At 38.5% G+C, this 18331-nt stretch overlaps 1 protein-coding gene across 7 annotated transcripts in view; it reads left to right on the top strand.

Annotated features, from left to right (window-relative positions):
• cep170aa (centrosomal protein 170Aa) overlaps positions 1-18331 on the top strand; it is a 45385-nt gene that overhangs the window by 5373 nt on the left and 21681 nt on the right. For all 7 annotated transcript variants that reach the window (XM_055018416.1, XM_055018420.1, XM_055018417.1 and 4 more), the window contains exons 2-8: positions 6981-7040; positions 7477-7619; positions 11904-11993; positions 14487-14568; positions 14773-14828; positions 14927-15158; positions 16829-16966. In XM_055018416.1, coding sequence (XP_054874391.1) covers positions 7515-7619; positions 11904-11993; positions 14487-14568; positions 14773-14828; positions 14927-15158; positions 16829-16966 — 703 coding nt within the window. In that variant the 5' untranslated portion in view covers positions 6981-7040; positions 7477-7514. The remainder of the gene's footprint in view (positions 1-6980; positions 7041-7476; positions 7620-11903; positions 11994-14486; positions 14569-14772; positions 14829-14926; positions 15159-16828; positions 16967-18331) is intronic.

Here is an 18331-nt window from a genome sequence, read left to right as displayed (position 1 = left end):
ATAGCTGTAGTATAAAGTAATATCTATTCTTCTAAGATTTTGATGAGTATTTTAAATTTACACATTAATTTACTATATTCTTCTGATCCTGTGCCCTGTTAAGAAAGCTGCCTCCAGAAATTTGTGTCTTTCAGCATATTTTTCTGAAAAATATACTACACACATCCTTCCGAGAATGAATCGCTTGCACTGAAAAAGACGATGCTGCAGGGCATATGCTTCATTAATTTTCTTAGCTTATTAATAATCTATTTTTTATTATCTCTTTATCAGTTTAAGTCAGACGAGTGCTGGTTTCCGCCTTAGACTCGACAAAAATGATAATTTTCCTCTAAGATATTGCTCAAGGGCAGGCTACATTTGACTGTAATGACTCTAGCGTTCTCAACATCCATGAAATGTAAATTTCCATATGTAGGCCTATAGGTCATGTTGAACACAGGGGTCACTGAGCATGTGATGGGTTTATGTCTCAAGGCCTGGGGTGTGCTGAGTTGTGTCTAGTAACAACAGTGAAGCCGGCAGAATGGATGCTGGCTAAATGGAGGTGTTTGCTTGTTTGTTCCTCTCGCCAACTGCTCATGTGATGCGTGTGGCCGCTTTTCTGCACCATATGGTCTTTTCTGCTGCATGGGGCAGTTTTTTTTCATTCACATGCTGCATGTACAAGCCACATTATACAGACACACGCGCACCCAAGTTTCTGCAGACTTGAGGTCTACTAGTGACACCATAATGATTTGTTATCTCCCTCCATGATGCTATGATCCTGTCACAAGAGATTAATGGTGGTGTGTAGTGTTTACTTAGCTGCATAAGTAATAGTTTAATAGTGTCAATTATTTCCTTCTTTTGTCACTTCTTCTTTTGTTATATTTTTCCAATCAAAGTTTAAATATAGAATTTGGTTTTTCAAAGTATATTGATTGAGGTATTACCTTGCTTCGTCAAATGCTAAGACATATTATCATGTTGGAATTTTGAACATTTACCATGTCTGTATGCATGAAAGTGGATCATTTGGCTCTCCCTGCTTGAGCAGTGTTTGGAAGCTGGCGGAGTATCCTTGACTGGGACACACACACACACACACACACTATCCAACTACATTCAGCCCTAGGAATAATGAGTCTTTATGATGACAACCCCAATATACTGACAAACCTAGTATATAAAATGAACTATGTTGAATTCAGCTTTGACTGTCATGACAAATAAAAGGTTTAAACAAGGTTCTTTCTAAATCCAAGTCAAAGGAGGTCCCTTTACTAAGTGTTTTGCTCTTTTCCTGCTTTTCATTTGTGAGGAGGAGGTAAAGTAGGCCAACTTAGTTCAAATGTCAAATGGAATCAACCTGTCACAGACTGATATCCCTGGAGAAGCCATGGCCCGCTCTGGATTTTAGACCACGAACATTGCAGATATACTGTATTATTTAACTGCTCTCAAACAAAACTTTGTTGATTTACTGTTTGCCTTGTAGAGCTATAATGACTTGCCATGCAAAGTGCTGCAGTTCAGTGCTTTTACATGACACAAATATTTTCATTCCGGACATGTATAGCACATACAGTAAGTTACATGTATGTGTGCCATTAGCATTACACACATATATATCCAATCAGTTTCTAGATTGGCACAGTATAAGATTTTTAGTATCATTTCAGAAGTGTGTCAAAGTATGTTAGTATACCACAACATAACCTATGAACTCTATGAAACTGCAGTGCTCACAGTTGATCAAGTTAGATTTTATAAGGGAATACAAATGTTATTTTAAAGATAGTAAAGTCTACTGCTCCAAGCGCAAAAAAAACAGCTCATATAAATCATAAAAATGAGGATGTGAGATGTCTGTTTTATTTCCTGTCATAGTAAAAGGATGGTTACTCCTTTAGTCTTGTTTAAACAAGAACAATAGATTGTGTACTTTCTCTACTGTACACTTTCATGTCTGTACATCTGTAGTAGACTCAGCCATTGGGGGCTAGAACAGCCTTTGTCTGTCTGTCCAGAAGTTACCGTCTCATCTTGAATCTGTTCCATGGTTTGTTCTTCACACTCCTTAGGGTCTATAGGCCTCATGGCACCCAAAGCATCTCAGCAAGACTGATTCCCTGTTGCCCATCATTTATTGACTCCAATCTGAAGGCCCTAACAGACCTTCTATCGGCCTTACTGAGGGAATAGGCGGTTGCTTTGCTATTTATCTTGACCGTCAATGTGCTTTCCTTTTATTGGTTTTACTTATACCCCCAAGGCCTAGCATCAGATACCATCTTTTTCTCTCCTTCTCCATTGTGGCAAAGCTGACAGTATAGATTATACTATTTACTTTAAAAAAAAATCACACTGTAATAAGTCACAGCATCTGGCATCATAATATTTTCCTAACAATTTCATGTTAATATAGTTTCATTTAATTCAGTTATTGCTTATTTGTCTATTGAGCCAAAGGGGCTATCTGAGCTGAAGCTACTCATACTCCAGTGTGCTTTTTCTTTTTTATCAGAGCCGTTGTAAACATTAAATGCACCGTCTCCTGTCTGCCCGAAAATTTCTCCTGGGAAAGACCAACCAGACATGGAAATTCCGTGCAGCAAACGCCTAAAAGCTTTTCAATTTAATCACCATTTGATTTCTCAGTCGCAGAATATGACTTATGACTCTATCCATGACTGCTGATAGAGAATATAAATATAGTTATTAATACAGATTTGTAAACCCAGCATCTACTGTATAGCTGCTGGTAGGTTTTAATGTAGCTGCACAGGGTTTTTACAATGCAAGCAGACAACCACACCCTCACTGGGGCTAAGTTTGGCTCTCATCATAAGACCATGTGGAAATGAGTGTGACGAGAGAATGAGTCGCCTCTCTATGTCCGTCCATCGTTCTTGCCCTGGGTCTCTCTCTCTCTCTCTCTCCTGCTGTCTTTCTCATTTCAGTTTGCTTAACATGTGTGTGTTAGCTGTCAAGTTGTGTGATGTGGTGTGAGTCAGCTGTCAGGGATGTGGCGCTGATGTGACGTCTGGGAGTTTAGAGAGAAAAAGCAGATGAGCACGTCTGATGGCTACCCAGCTGTTGCATCATCCGGGTATACAGACTCCCACCAGATGCTACACGGAGAGCAGCAGCAAGAAACGTATTAGCTGGTGACAGTAAATAAACTGGCGCTTGCTGACTTCACTTCCTGTCCGCCTTTTGCCACTGTCTGCGATTGGCTGGTTCAAATTGAAGGGGAGATATTTGAATTGTTGAAATGACACAAGGCTGCTTATGTAAATTTTTGTTGGCCAGCGGAAATAAAGCTGTAATAGCGATTAGTCACAGCTGATAAATCTGATTATCCCGCACTGCTTTATAATCACCCTGCTTATTTTTAATTTCTGAGCATCTTGTTATATAATGAATAATAATAGCAGTGCTCATACTCACTTGCTTTAAATCTGCCCCTTGGTTAGTTTTTAAGATGATTTTCCTCATGACAATGTGAATCATTTTTTTCTTTTTTACAGTGGAGGAGCAGTCTTAATGTAGATTTTCATTCATGTCAGACAGCCAAAAAATCTGCATAAGTTGCACACTTGCTGTGGACTCAAAGATGAGTGCCCATTATAAGAAGGGCTGTGCGTGCTTCCTGTCTCCTCAGCCATCTCCTCCATACAAAGAATTCACAGTCATCTTGGAATAATCCTGCTCATTCACTCATGATTTCTACTAGAGCATGTGTGTTTTCTATGTGTGTGTGTTGGAGTTTGTGTGAGATAGCATGAGGGCTGGTCTGGGGATTGGGAAATTCCTCCCAAAACCATGAGGTCACTATTTCTCCTTATTAGCCTCAGCAAGAATGTTGCTGAAAGAGTGGAATGGAAATGAGAATGATGTTTCTGAACAGTGCTTTTGCAAATCTAACACTCAAAGAACATTCTAAATATCTACTGTCGTTATTTAGGCGTGAATATTTTTCATTTCTTCCTGCTTTGCATTTTCAGATGATCACATGTACCTTTTGTCGATGTAGTTCTGTAGTTGTAAGTTGTAAGAGGTAGCATTAAACCTGGTCTTTCCTGTCTCTGAGTAAGAGTGTTGACCTGTGCTTATGACTCATCATCAGTTGCTTTCACTTTTAGACCATGATTGTCCCTCTGAATGCCAAGTTTCTTTTTTATATTTGGAGCATCAAATACTTTTCTCTGATGCTTCCTACATTTTTCTGCCAAAGACTCCGCTATAGTCCTGGTTGCTATAGCATCTACGTCTCCATGGTTGTGCCCTTCTTTAGCTCAGACAAACCGTTCAGTGCTCGTTTTTTAAAAAGCCATTGGATGCAGGAATGTTGCCATGAGTGTGAATGTAACAGACATTCAAGCTCATATACATAAAAGTCCACTTTAGATTTAATGGTTGATGAATTTCAGTCAGAGCAAAAAACGTTGGTATTTATGAAAAATTACTAAAACAATTTTTTCTCATGTTTTCTTGAAATTACTTTTTGCTAACGTCAAACGTGTGTTGGGTAATGTTATCAGATTGCGAGATAAAATATGGGTTGAATATGTTTTTTTTTAAGCAGATGCCAGTAACACATTATTAAGAAGAAGAAACCAATAACCAATATTTGGAACTGGTATATATATATTTGCAGGAAAAATTCAAATTTTGGTGGCAAAATTTTAGAGTAACACAAACTCCAACAGAACTTTGTTGAGATGCCTTTGTTTTTTTTATGTTGCATAGATTTTTTTTTTTTTATTAAAAGAAAACTTTGCAATATTTATCTCTCAGTTTCAGTTGGCTAAGGCTGTATCAGAGCCAAATTAGCGCATTTTCAAAATAATTAATTTTTATTAGGGATGGCTTTAGAGCAAGTGATGATAACGATAATCAGAAATATGCTGAATATTAGATGTAATATTTAGCCAGGCTGATCAGTCAATTCCAAATCCAATTCATGAAAATATGCAGTTTAAATGTTTGCTGTTACATTAAATAGTGATGCTTACTGGTATTATTTCTGTAATCTGAATGAAGTGACTCTTTAATATTAAGACTTTAAGGAGCACGTGTAAAACAGACAGTATTTCCTTCTCAGCTGTGTCTCCTCCATCAGACCTACCGCTGCATTCCTCCATATGTGCCACGTCTTTCATGTGTGCTAGTGAGAAGTTTTTTTTAATGGCACCATAAAGGCTGGTATCCAGGCTCCTCAACCACATTCTTGTTAACCTTGCATTCTGCAGTGAGTGTGCAGTGGTTATTGAGACAGCATGCTCTCTGATGGTTTGGTTACAGTCACAATGGAAACCACACATAATTATAGTGTGATGGCAATGCTGTTGGTGCTTGGTATACAAAGTGTTTTATGCCCATGTTGCATCAAGATATCTATAATATCTGCTACACATGGTTGTCATACAGAAATGGTATCACCTGTTCACCAAACTGAGGATGCATATCGTGGAAACATCATGGGTTGGAATCTGGTCATTGTCGGTTTGATTGGATTTAAAGAAAATCAAATCTTGGATTGTTCTCCCATCTGTTGTATGTCTCTCCCTAAATTTAGTTATGTTATTATCACAGGTATTTTGGTGATTGACTCAGAAATTGATTTTGAATAATGTAAGTTAAGCTGTGCACAATTTTAATATTAACTTTTTGTTATGTTTTCCTCCATTTTTGTACTTATTCTGTGGATAATTTTCTTAAGAAAATGCATCTTCTTTTCTGTCACTCCCTACTAACAACACAAAGGCAAAAATGACACAAAATATGTTGGGAAAAATGCTTCTCTATAGCAGCATGTTGCAGAAGATTACTTTACCTTTCAAGTTTCTAGAATTCCCTCAATAAATCATTCATACAGCATATAAAATTGTCAGATACTCTGACTGGTTACTGGGATGAAAAGCTGATCCGTTTTACATCAGAGACAGCTGCTGATACAGTCACGTTCTCAACAGCATCATGCAAGGAACCGAGGTGCGCAGCTGATTAAAATTTTACTCTAAGGATTATTGAGTTGGTATACTAAGTACTTATGAGGTCAAGTGAGCAACAGCTTAGCTTAATAATCTTTAATTCCCACTCTGATGGGCTTTTCTTGGCTCTTTCTACAGTCGACAGTTTCTGTTATTTTAGTACCACTTTAAATACCTTTAAAAGCTTTGAAACCTGTTTACTTTTCAAATAAATAATTACGAAAAGTATTACAACTGTCTGAACTTCATCTTAACTTAAACATTAAGGTGTAACCAAACACAGCGGTTAAATTGGATTTCATAACGGAGACAACAGATTTTCCACTTCACACTCAGAGTATTTTGTTGACATCTTGTGACAGTTTGAAAAATTCAATTTTAAAAAGGTACTTTTGGCTGCTGCATTTTGCGCCAGTTATTAATCCAACCTTCCAACAAGCTATGTTGGCAGTTAAAACAGCCACAGAGGTCTGCTGCTCATCAGTTAGATCTGCTTAATGTTGCTCTTCCAGGGCTGGGCAGTTAGAAAGTCAGAGTGGCTGGCTTTGACCTCCTTTCCAGCTCATCTGAAGGAGAGCGAGGGGCGGAGGGAGGCAGGAGGGAAAATAAATGTCCTGATGGGTAGGCCAGCCAACATTCCTACATCACTTCCTGCTCTAACATCTGGCAATGATCAGGGCAGGCAGAGAGAAGGAGAGGATGTATCTTACTGGCTGGCTTAGTGTTCATTTCCAGGCGTAGACGGAGGCATCGCATTGCAGGACCGCCCACTCAACCTCATTCCCCCTACCAGCAAAACAAAGTGAAGCAAGGGTGTTTTGATTTAGTGCATCTCTAGTAGTGTTTGCACTCTGCCTGTGATTCCACTGTTGTCTTTGTCATATTTTTCTTTAAATGTCTATCCTAATTGTATTATTTTTTTAAGAAACAAATCTTGTTCTTGCCTGCCTATGTGAGAGTTAATAAAAGAGCTGTTTTTTTCTTAATCTTTTTCAGGATGGCCTAACTGTGTCTTGCTGTCAGTGGTCTATCAGCAGTGAGCTACCTGGACCAGAGGTGTGTTGTAGGATTATCCTAAATTAATCAGTCAATTTATTTTCAAATATTTAAGAAGTTTACTGAATATCTTTTGTACATATTCAAATTTCCATCTAGTTCATAATGAGTCAAATCATGTTTTTCCTCTAAAAATATTGTTTAACCGACATTTGCATATTGTTACATTAAAACCTTGATGTATGTAATAAATACAACAAATTTATGCATCTCAGTTTACTTCTGTTTCAGACAGTGGAGAATTCAAATGTATTAATGTTTACATCATAGCATGAGGGAAAAAGCGTCCAAACTGCAGCTAGAACATTTGAATTGTCGTTCCATGTAAATATTTCTGCTGTGGTGTGGTAGTTTTACAGTGTTTAGATCCACGGCAGCTAAATGACAACTGTGTTTATTGAATTAAAGATTACTTGTGTTTGTTTCTTTTGTCCAGGAGGTGTGCATGAGAGGCAGCAGCAGCAGCGTGCAGAGATGAGTGTGACCTCCTGGTTCCTGGTGAGCAGTGGGGGGACTCGCCACCGTCTGCCCCGGGAAATGATCTTTGTCGGCCGGGACGACTGCGAGCTCATGCTACAGGTGAGGAGGTTTTGCACTCGTTTCTACACAGACAGCAGCTTCAATAGAACAGATAAGACAATTTATATTTTTTGTGTTTCACTTTTATCTCATTTACAAACACACTTTTTCTTTATTGGTCAAAGAAAAAATGTCTGCTAATATTATAACTATATAGTGCATCTCACACTTACTTCCATAAGACAATAATTCTACTAAGGATAGTACAAAAATGACTCCTTACTCCTCATTCTATTGCATTTTGCAGTAGCAGAACTCGCTCCTATGTCTGCATGTTGATGTGTGTTGGTGTGTGTGTGTACTGACGTGGTGTCTGTGCAGCTGTGCATACATCCAGAGAAACCACGTGCAAGCTCATGTGTACCTCTGGTCACTGCACTATTAATAGAAAGTGGGGCAGATACCTCTTGAGTTAGATTTTATCTGACTGAGTTGGTTGTTGTGGGTACAGAGTGCATCCACGACTGCAGCGCTCTCAGTTATGACATATTTTAAGAGAAATTTTCACAGGAACCAGTATCAGTCGGAAAGTATGATTGTCAAAAACTCTTTCAGGAATTGCCCTGATAATGAATTATTCTTCCTGTGCTGGGGAGGAATTAGCTGTTTTCTGCTGACAGTTGACATTATATGACACCCATAAATTTCTGTGGACTTTTATTTTCCTAATTCTGTACAACACTTCCATGAAACACTGTGTTTCTGCTATATAGAATTATTATCAGCTGCATTAAAAGGTTCCTTCTGTCGTAAAAACTGTTAGAGCAAACTGTTAGTGCTGTTAGTTCACATTTACAGAGATATCTTTTCTCTCATAGCTTTTGTTTTTGCTTGAGAAGTTTGCCTGTATATCAGGTACTCTCATATGAAAGAGAGTTTATCTGTCTTAAACCACTGTCCCATAACTTAACTACATATTTTCACTAGTCCTGCTGATACTGACGCTGATTTGATAAAGACAAAGGAGTCTGTCACCAAACAGATGATCCTAATTGGTGGCCTCTACTATACATCATGCTGGCAAAATTAGACCAAATTTTTTGAAGCATCATGTTGTGCTGTGTATTTTTTAGGTCAAATATTATACAAAAAATATAGAATAGTATTATTTTCATTCTAGACTCTATAGTTGCTGTTAATTTTTATCAAGTGTGACAGAAAGTTTAATAATAATGCTGCTCACGCAGTCTAAGTAAAGGCACAAATCTGACTTGAATTTTCAAAGAAGTATTAATACTCAGCTTGTTTGCATTCTAGCAATGTGTTTGCATGCATAAATCTTGACAATCATATCACAGTTTTCCTCAGCAGATGTTTACCTAGCTGTCATGAACTTATCGATGTTCAAATGTGTGCATTTTGACTCCTTGTGTTCTTGTTTTTGTTAAGGTCAGAATTAAACTAACAATCAGTTCATTTATGAAGACATGTCTCAGTCGTAGACAGCAGCACTGTTTCTGTAGTCAACAGTGTTGCTCTTTGAATCTGCCGATTGCTTAGTTTTTATTAGTTCCCAGACTGACCTAAATGCCCGTACAGTCCTGCTCTTTGAAGACGTCAGGAAAGAACTAATAAGAGTCACATAAAACACATGTAGAGTTGTAAAAGATCTGTTTCTTTTTTTAAACACTTTCTATAACATGTTTCTGATGACCTGAGGGTCTACTGCTCCAGCATGTGTGTGTGTTCTTTAATTTCTATCCTTTTGATGTCTTTGCAATGATTGGAGGATAAGGGGAATCTTCCAAATTAAGAATATTTTTGGCTCTGTGTATTTGTGTGCTTGTACAACACTCGTGTGTTTGTGAAGCAGCTTACGGTTCTCCTCCATCTGACCGCTTCAACAAGCCAAGGCTTCATCACATGGCTAAACGTTAAAGGCTGCTTGTGTCATGCACCAAATACAACACAAACACACACTCACAAACAGAGTGTCGAACTTCAAATGAGCATACGACAGACAGAGAATTATCACATTGTTACTTGAGTAGTCTGAGTAAGTGTTTTGTAAATGTTTGGAAGAATTTTCCAGCAGCTTGTTTTGTCCATCAGTCACACATACATCAGTGGGTCTGACAGTTGTGCTGTTGTGGCATTATGATCAGAGTAGATTCTCGCTTTGTTAATTTATTCACAAAGAGAACAAGTGTAGTAAACACAGGAACATTGTCTGAATCTTACAATATATTTTTTCCTCTAAGTAGATATGAACTAAAATGGGAAAAAAGTTGCACGGCTGTTCCTTTCTTTCTCTCAGAATTATACTCATTGTCTCATAGCTTAACCCTTTTAACATCATCCACCTCCTTTTTCCCCATTCAAAAAAGTCTGAAAGCTCAGGAGTAATAAAAACAATGTTGTGTAGTGATTCATCAAGTTTGTGCACCCATGAATGACAAGGAAAGTTGGCAGCTATTGTTTTTCTGTGTACTTACTTGGCCTGTATTTGGACTAGTGAGTTTTAAGGAGTCAACTCATCTGCTCTGTGTGTTTGTTTGGGAAATTTTTACTTTTTTTTGCTAATTTTGAAAAGTTACTTCACACATCAGGTTTCTTTAGTTTGCTGACTCTTCTTTTTAGTTAATTGAGCCTCTTCACATCTGTATTCTAACTTGCCTTTGCAGACTTTCTGTTTGTCAGCAGTATATCTGAGTATAACAGCATGAATCCTCTCTCCTGCAGTGTTGGGTACAACAGTCGGCTCAGCTGGTTTCTATCCTGTTTGATCTAACCTAATCTCACTAAAGTAATCTGTTCCACGGTATTCTCTCTGGAGCTGCGTCCCTTGGCATTACTGCAGCCTTATCTTGCATTTTTACTTCAGCATGACTGTGCTTCTTGTTTAAACAGCGAGTGATTGGGTGATTGGAAAGTCATATGAGAACAGAAGATGAGATTCATTTCCAAGAATCAACATTGGCTGACTTCAGCACAATAAACCAATTTCTGCCTGGATCTCATTACACAAAGTTTGCTTTTGATTTTGATTGCTTGTATTTTCACTCATGTTGTTTGCCTTTCCAGAGTCTGGCATAGTGTTTCTGTTGTTGCATATCATTTAGACACTGCTAATGGATTTGTTAAGTATGGATTTAAGTTTATACATGTTCACGTATTCATCAGTTATAAGTGCTGGAGAAGATGAAAGCTTAAAACAGAAGTTCGGTCACTCCCAAATAATGAGCGAATCCCTGAGAAATTGCTTACCTGACATCAAAAGCAGCTAGAAACTCAGATACAGAAGGCTTTTCAGTAACAGAAAGTGTGTTTGAAATAGGACCTGCTAATGGCAGTATAGAACCAAACATATTGAAGACAAAGGGTCACTTTGTTGTATTTTATTGATGTATTTGAAGGGCATTCTAACAGACATTTGGAGAGGACAAATTTGCTCATCAGTCAACGTCATTGCATTCCTCTAGATATGTTTTAAAATTCAGTGACTTTGATACATGAGAGAGATATTTGATAAATCCCACAATATGTTTCTACTCACGCTATCTTTTCTTTTCATCACACACAAGGTTGCAGTGTTTGTCCTGGAAACTGTTTACCCTCAAAACAGCTGATGGGCTTTATTTGGAAGGCGCAGAAAATCAATACTTCACCTCCAGTCTTTCATTGTTCCTCTCTTCTCCTTTGTGTGCTTTTGTGTGCTTGTGTGTGTGTGTGTGTGTGTGTGCTTGTGTGTGTGTGCTTGTGTGTGTGTGCGTGCGTGTGTGTGTGTGTGTGTGTGTGTGTGTGTGTGTGTGTGTGCGTGCGTGTGTGTGTGTGTGTGTGTGTGTGTGTGTGTGTGTGTGTGTGCGCGTGTGTGTGTGTGTGCGTGTGTGCGTGTGTGTGTGTGTGTTTACAGCTGTGCATGAATGTGAAGGTGTTGGTATGAAGTGAGTAGTGTCAGAGAGATTTAAAATATCTGCTGATATGCTTCAACTTGACGTGATAGAAGATATTTTACATAGTAACATTGAGACTTACCGTCAGTGTTGCATTCTTCACATTGGGTGCAAATACGTCCGCAAGAGCTTAACATAGCACAAATTACTCCAGTCAGATACAGCCATCTAATGGTTTTGTAAGAAACAGTTGCTGGTTTGCAGTTTACAGAAAGGCTCAGTCTCTCTGTATCTGTAATGAAGCATGCATTCATGTAAGTCATGTAAAGAAATGTAGTAGAACAACAGTACACATGAATAGTAAAACTTATATTTTTCCCTGTCTGCTTAGATGGGACCTATTATCTTCATGATAAGATGTCACTAACATGTGATACATTTCTGTCTGAAGTCCCGCAGTGTGGATAAGCAGCATGCAGTCATCAACTATGAGGCTGGGACTGATGAACACAAGGTCAAGGACCTGGGCAGCCTGAATGGGGTGAGTGCACAGTCTGAAATATGCAAAACAGAGAGCAGTGAGGACAAAGATAAAAGGACAAGAGAGAACATGGAGAGGACAGAAAGGAATAGAGTAGCAGAGAGAAGGAGGAGAAATGATGGATGCAGAGTGAAGAGAATGAGTTCATCCAACTGAAGATGAAATAAAGGGGTTGAGCGGAAGGTGGATAGAAAAAGCAAACACAGAGAGAAACCCAACAGATACATAGAAAACATTCAAGGTAAAAGTAGATAAGGATGAGGTTGTGAAGGTTAGAGGTTAAGTTATTTTTTGAGAATCGATAGGACCTTCTATTTTTCTGCTTTTAATCAATCTTTCTGTCAATTAAGATTTATATCGAGGCTCAGGTCGATTTAAATGCAAACCTAATTATGCAAATCACTTCTTCAGGCCAAATGCTGTGATCCTAACATGAACCAAAGGGTCACTCTGCCAATATAACGCAGCACTGGGACCTTTTATTTTCTAATTGATTGATTTGTCTCTTTCTAAAGAGTTTATGACAAAACAACAAACTGATTTAGGCTGATAATGTGTCCTGATTCTGCATGAGGTTTGTTTACATGAGTACAATTTGTAAACAGAAGAGAGAGGCAAGAAGAAAGCCTTTGTTGAAGAGGAAAAGAAGGGGAAGTGTGATAAATTAGAGGCCAGTGCATTAACCTCTGATGTTTGGTAAAATGTAGTTGTTGTTATTCCAATAATAGAGCTTTAGCTGATAAAGTAAAAAGAATGTGAAGTTTCATAAAAGAACTCTCTATACATAACATAACTGATGCTAAATTTAAATATTTATGTATAATTTAAAGGTTGTTTTGTACTGTAACCTTCAGGGACGCATTTACACTCTGTATTTCTCTATCCACTTCTCTCTCTTTGGCATTGTAGCTCAGTAAAACCTGGCTACAGTTGCCAAACAGCGTTAGTCATGTGCAGTGATTAGTGCTCAGTCACAGCCCACCAGATTAAATACAGATGCACAGCGTCCCTCACATCCTCTCCAGCATTCAGAAAGGACGCCAGAGTCATAGCCGCTTCCTGCTGTGTCATTAACCGTCCAGCTTCTTTAGCTCCATTCAGAGGAAGTTTTCTCGTGCTGAGTCAGTGCAGGGTTGACACAGAAATGAGTAAAAAGCTGCATTTGGACAGGGTCACCATTTTGCTCTCTTGCTGAAACCATTTCATTGCTGTTTTGTTAAACTGTTGTGATTTCATCTCACTAGAGAGAAGACAGGAATGTTTTATTACAACAGCAGTGCAAGCGTGGTAGAATTTCATTTGTAGTTCAAGTGAAATCTGATCTTTCTCAGAGCTGCATAGTAGACGGTGAAAGGGTGGAATGGGAGAGGGAGAGGCGAGAAGTGGGAACTGAAACGCAGGGAAATGTGCTTTTGTGCTTTGGCCTTTAGTCCTGGCTGGACGAGTTTTCCGAACTTCAAAATCCTTGAAAACAGCCCAAATACACACCTGAAGAAAGTTTTATTTCAGCTACAACTGAATTTGTTATATGATTACCATGAAGTTATTCTGCAGTTATTTTAATTAACAGTGGAGTCACTTCACAGATTTATTTTCATGTGGAACTGCCAAACATTCTTGGTTTTCAGCTTCTCAAATGCTGCTTTTCTTTGGCACATGCTGCATTTTACAGATTATCAGTATCATTATTTCTAAAAACCGATGCCCAATAAAGTAAATAAATTTTAAAAAGTGCTGCTTTGGCTTTAATGGCTTTAATGCAGTCACCATTCTTTATCTGTAGTCAGAAATCTGTAATTTTGAGCAATATCCTGCCCAAATCACTATCTGATTGACTACGTGCCATGAGAAATAGCTTATCAATACTGAAGAATAAATGTTTAAAAGTTCTCTTTTAATCACTTGCATGTAAAACATACATTCACAAAGACATTTTTGTAAAGTTTTGTGTTAGAGTTTGTGTTGTTATTTTGACACTGCGATTTTAATATTTACTGCAAATGTATATTGGGTCCACTTATCGGTTATCATTTCCTTGATAAATAATAATCTTGTCTCAGTTGACCCCTACTGTAGACTTAATATCTTTAGCTTTTGGACTGACAAGATGTCATTGTTGGGGTTGTGGAAAGGGATAACGGCATTTTTTTCATTTTTTTCTGGTGTTTTTATAAATAAAACATTAATTGTGTGACTGACAGAATATTTGGCAGATAAATCAGTATTAGAAATAATTGTTAGTTGCAACCCTTAATGCCATTTAAATACAGACACAGGATGCGTATGTCACAATTTAATCAGATGCTGTTTTATGATGGCATCTTCCTTTCCTTTACAAAAACTGTCCTTAGAAAGAAAGATTTTAGCTGTTTATATTCTCACATAAACTACAGTAGACTTTGTGTTGATTTTATGCAAATTAAATTTTTTATTTCTACATTTTATTTAAATCACCACGTTGTTTTTTGTCTGACTTTGACCTTCTCTCTGCAGACTTTTGTAAATGATGTCCGCATTCAGGAGCAGATGTACATCACTCTCAAGTTGGAGGACAAGCTGAGGTTTGGATATGATATCCTTATTACTTTTCAGGTCCTTAAACCTTTTCACCCCTCATATATTCACTAGTGGGTTCATCACTCCAACCACATGTCGAGTAGCTATTTTAGTTCTTAACAAGATCCCAGATTTTTATTTACCTTATAAACATAGTTGAATTTACAGCTTGTTGCAGTAAAGTCTCCTGGCCATTATCTCCTTAACTTGACTGCCTCACATACCAACTTGTTCACGGTGGTGAGAGGAGAGCTCACTGTGCCTGAGGAAGCTCTAAAGGTGAGAACTTGCATCTGATGCTTTATTAAATATAACCACAGGTATATGATACTACTTAGATCTCCTATCAATATGTTTTTTTCTTCATCCCTCTTCAGCATGAAAAGTTCACCAGCGGCCTCCAGCTTAGCAAGAAGCCGTCCAATGGAGAAACCACTACTGCCGCAACCACAAGCAAGTCTCCCACTAAGACCCCTACAAAGACTCTGAAATCCCCCAGTAGTGGCACCACAAAGGCATTGGCGAGCCGAACAACAGATGGGGTTGCTTCCTCCAAAGAGCCGTCAGCTAAACCTGTGGACTCTCACAAAGCTGAGGAGAGGATAGGAGGTGAGAGACTGAGCAGAGGGGGATGTGGCGATACTGTAAATATATACTAGCATGTGTTTTGTGTTGATTTGATTTGCTCTTTTCTTGGAATTTACTTTTAATGACTCCTATCACAAGATATCCTTTATTCATTTTACTTAAAAATGTATGAATAATATCCTAAGTCATGTTTCCTTTTGTAGTAATGGGAACAGAAATACCAGGGGAGGGTTCTGTAATCGCACAAGAAGTACTAAGATTTAATCATTGTTTTTTTCTGATATGTATTACTAATTATTTAACAAATATTCTCTGGATTTTGTGGATGTAAGTCACGGAAGTGTCAAACTAAATTCACAAATTTTCAATGCTTTGTGACGTTCTATAACCCCAAGAGAACTGGCTTCTTCATGAACTATAGATCCTGACATGTCATGATCTACATTTGTGCAACATCATGCCACATGTGTGTTTTTTCTTTTTTAAACCGCTAAGGTGGATTTCTTCTTAAAGAAAATGTTTTATCAGCCAGAATATTGTGCAAGGGTTTCATCTCAGGCCAGCAGGGGGTGGACATGGTCACTCTGGAAAGGACTTCAACCACCACACTATCATGCAGTCACTGTTTTATCATAAAGGCAGTTTAGATCTTAGGGTGCCCCTAATAACTCACATCACTGGGCAGGCTGGGGTCCTAGCAGGGGTCCTGGATAATCTCCAGATGTGGAAACAAGGCCATGTGGGGCTTGTATTTTTGCTCAGATTAAGCAGTGACAAGGTCATAATGCAAACCCATATGCTCTACTTTTCTTAAAATACAGTAAGATTCATAAGCACGCACATACATTTACACATTTGGACTTAAACAAGCAGCGGTACACATGTAGTGTTGCATGTCACCCCATCTACCACTCATTTTTTTTAATGACATCCTCACTTTGGTTCTGGGGATGTAATCCTGCAGTGTTGGTGCTGTAATACCAGGCCTCACCCAGATATTATAGCTCATTGTAAACATACATTCAGTAGCTTTTATATAGAAGAACCCTACTTACTGCATGCAATTTGACACAGAGCGTCTATAATTATCTGGGTATACTATGATTTAACTTACACAGCTCAGGATATAGGGTCCCGAAAAGAAAAGAGGAGGAAAGAGTATAAAGAGGTTAACACAGCTGATCTAAGATGAAACATTTCTGGTTCAAATCTGGATGAGGACCTTTGATACATGTGGTTTCCTTCTCTCAACTGTATTTCCTCTCACTTCATGGCTTAGTTTAGAAAATAAGTTACCACAGGATGCTTGTCCCATGTCAGCTTTCAGTCTGATGGTGGCAGAGAAGCAAATGGAAAGTCCCTCTTTAATTTATGCCCCTTGTGTCAGAGAGAGAGAGAGAGCATGATAAAGAGACTGTTCACATGTGTGTGTCCACCCTGCTGACTGAAATTCTGAAAATAGGTCAGTGGTTCAAGACCCGACCAGAGGGGAATTAATGCACAAAAACACACACACACACACACAAAGAGCAGCTGGGTTCACTTTGTGATTCAATGAGCTGTTTATGCAGACAGTGCCCGGGAATGCAAAATCCATAACAAACATCTAACTTGACAGACCACAGATACAATAAAATGTTCACCTTCTGCGAGTCTTTGTTGAATTGTGTCCATGTGTGCATCTGTCTCAGGGGATGTTACGGCGCTGCCTCGTGGGACCCCCCTGTACGGCCAGCCGTCTTGGTGGGGGGATGGGGATGCAGATGATGAGAATTCCTTCAAACAAGAAACCAAGTCATCCACGAAAAAACATGACAGCTCCACTTCAGGTAAGAGGCTGTGAAATTTTGAGTGATTTTCCGCCACCATCACACACACACGCTCTCTCCTTTCCATTAACAAAATATATATACGGTACAGAAAGTGATAGACTTAGCTTTGTACAATGACAGTATCATATAACAAAAACACAAGTTCTAGAAGAAAGCCAGGTGACTTTCACGATAGAGTGAACTTTAGTAGTTTTGACTTTGATTTGTCAAAAATTTTATGTTTGTACTACTCTTCACATGAATAGAAATTGCATATACATTCTGTGTATTTGAATATACTCTACAGGTTATGGATTTTGTCTTATTTGTAAGAAAATTTTATGCAAGACCCAATTTCAGTGTCACTAAAAGTAGTACATTTAACATTTTTGCCCATATTTGCTGTAGTTTTAAAGCATCAGAAGTTTGAAAGTGCTCATTTGTATTTGTATTTTTACACAAAGAAATAAATGAAAATGCTGTATTGTGTAGTGAGGTTAGAGTTTCATGCGTATACTAATACTGTAACTGAACAGTATGCTATTTGATATCCTGCAGATTAAATATGCTATGCTAAATTAAATCATGCAGGGCAGAGTATTTTATCTCGGAAGTGAAATGATAGCTTAATCGTCTTAATGCCCACTAGCTCTGTTTATTTGCTTTGTCTGGGTGGACGGGGGTGATGTCCAGCTAGACTGTGTGTTTGCATTCGTGACAATGTACAACCAAGTGCGCACAAAGGCTTTTTTCAGAGCCTGCGTGTATGTCTGTTTGCTTACAATATGCGTGTGTGTTGTGACCGTTGGATGGGGGGATTCTGTTTAACTGGTAGCGGGTAGTCAGAGTAACAGGATTAGAGGCTACACCAATAGTGGAACAGCTGAGTGAGTACAAAATCAGTCTGTACCAGGCTGGTTTGGTGTGCATCAGTGTAGTCTGAAGGAGTGGGGGGAGGTTTACTACATGCAAACAGTGGAGCAGACTGAAGCGTCCTCAAATCTCTTACCACATCTGGATGGATAATCTGGCAGCATCTTAAACAGGAAGACTATGTTTAACAATCGCCTCTCTCTGTGTCGTACCATGCATATTCCTTCGGATTTTTGCAAAGTATTTTTTTTTCAGTCGGGAGTGACATTTGAAAAGACTGTCAGTTTGGAGTAAAGCTGTGCAAGCGTGGAAGGGTGATTTGAAACCCTAAAAGCTTTTCAAAAAATCCAGCAAATGGGATTGGCTACTTCAGTCATGGAAGTGGGTGAGTGGAAGGTATTTTGTCCTCTTGCAGCATTGGCTTTAAAAAGACTCGCTGCTGAATGAATGTAGTGATGTTTGATTTGTTTTGTCAAGCAACATACTCCAGGGCTGTTGCTGTGTATTTAT

Source organism: Amphiprion ocellaris, chromosome 16 (genome assembly GCF_022539595.1).
Source record: "Amphiprion ocellaris isolate individual 3 ecotype Okinawa chromosome 16, ASM2253959v1, whole genome shotgun sequence".
In the NCBI taxonomy this organism is placed as follows: domain Eukaryota; kingdom Metazoa; phylum Chordata; class Actinopteri; family Pomacentridae; genus Amphiprion; species Amphiprion ocellaris.
The sequence above is the reverse complement of the archived record's forward strand: the minus strand, read 5'-3'. Positions and strand labels throughout refer to the sequence as shown.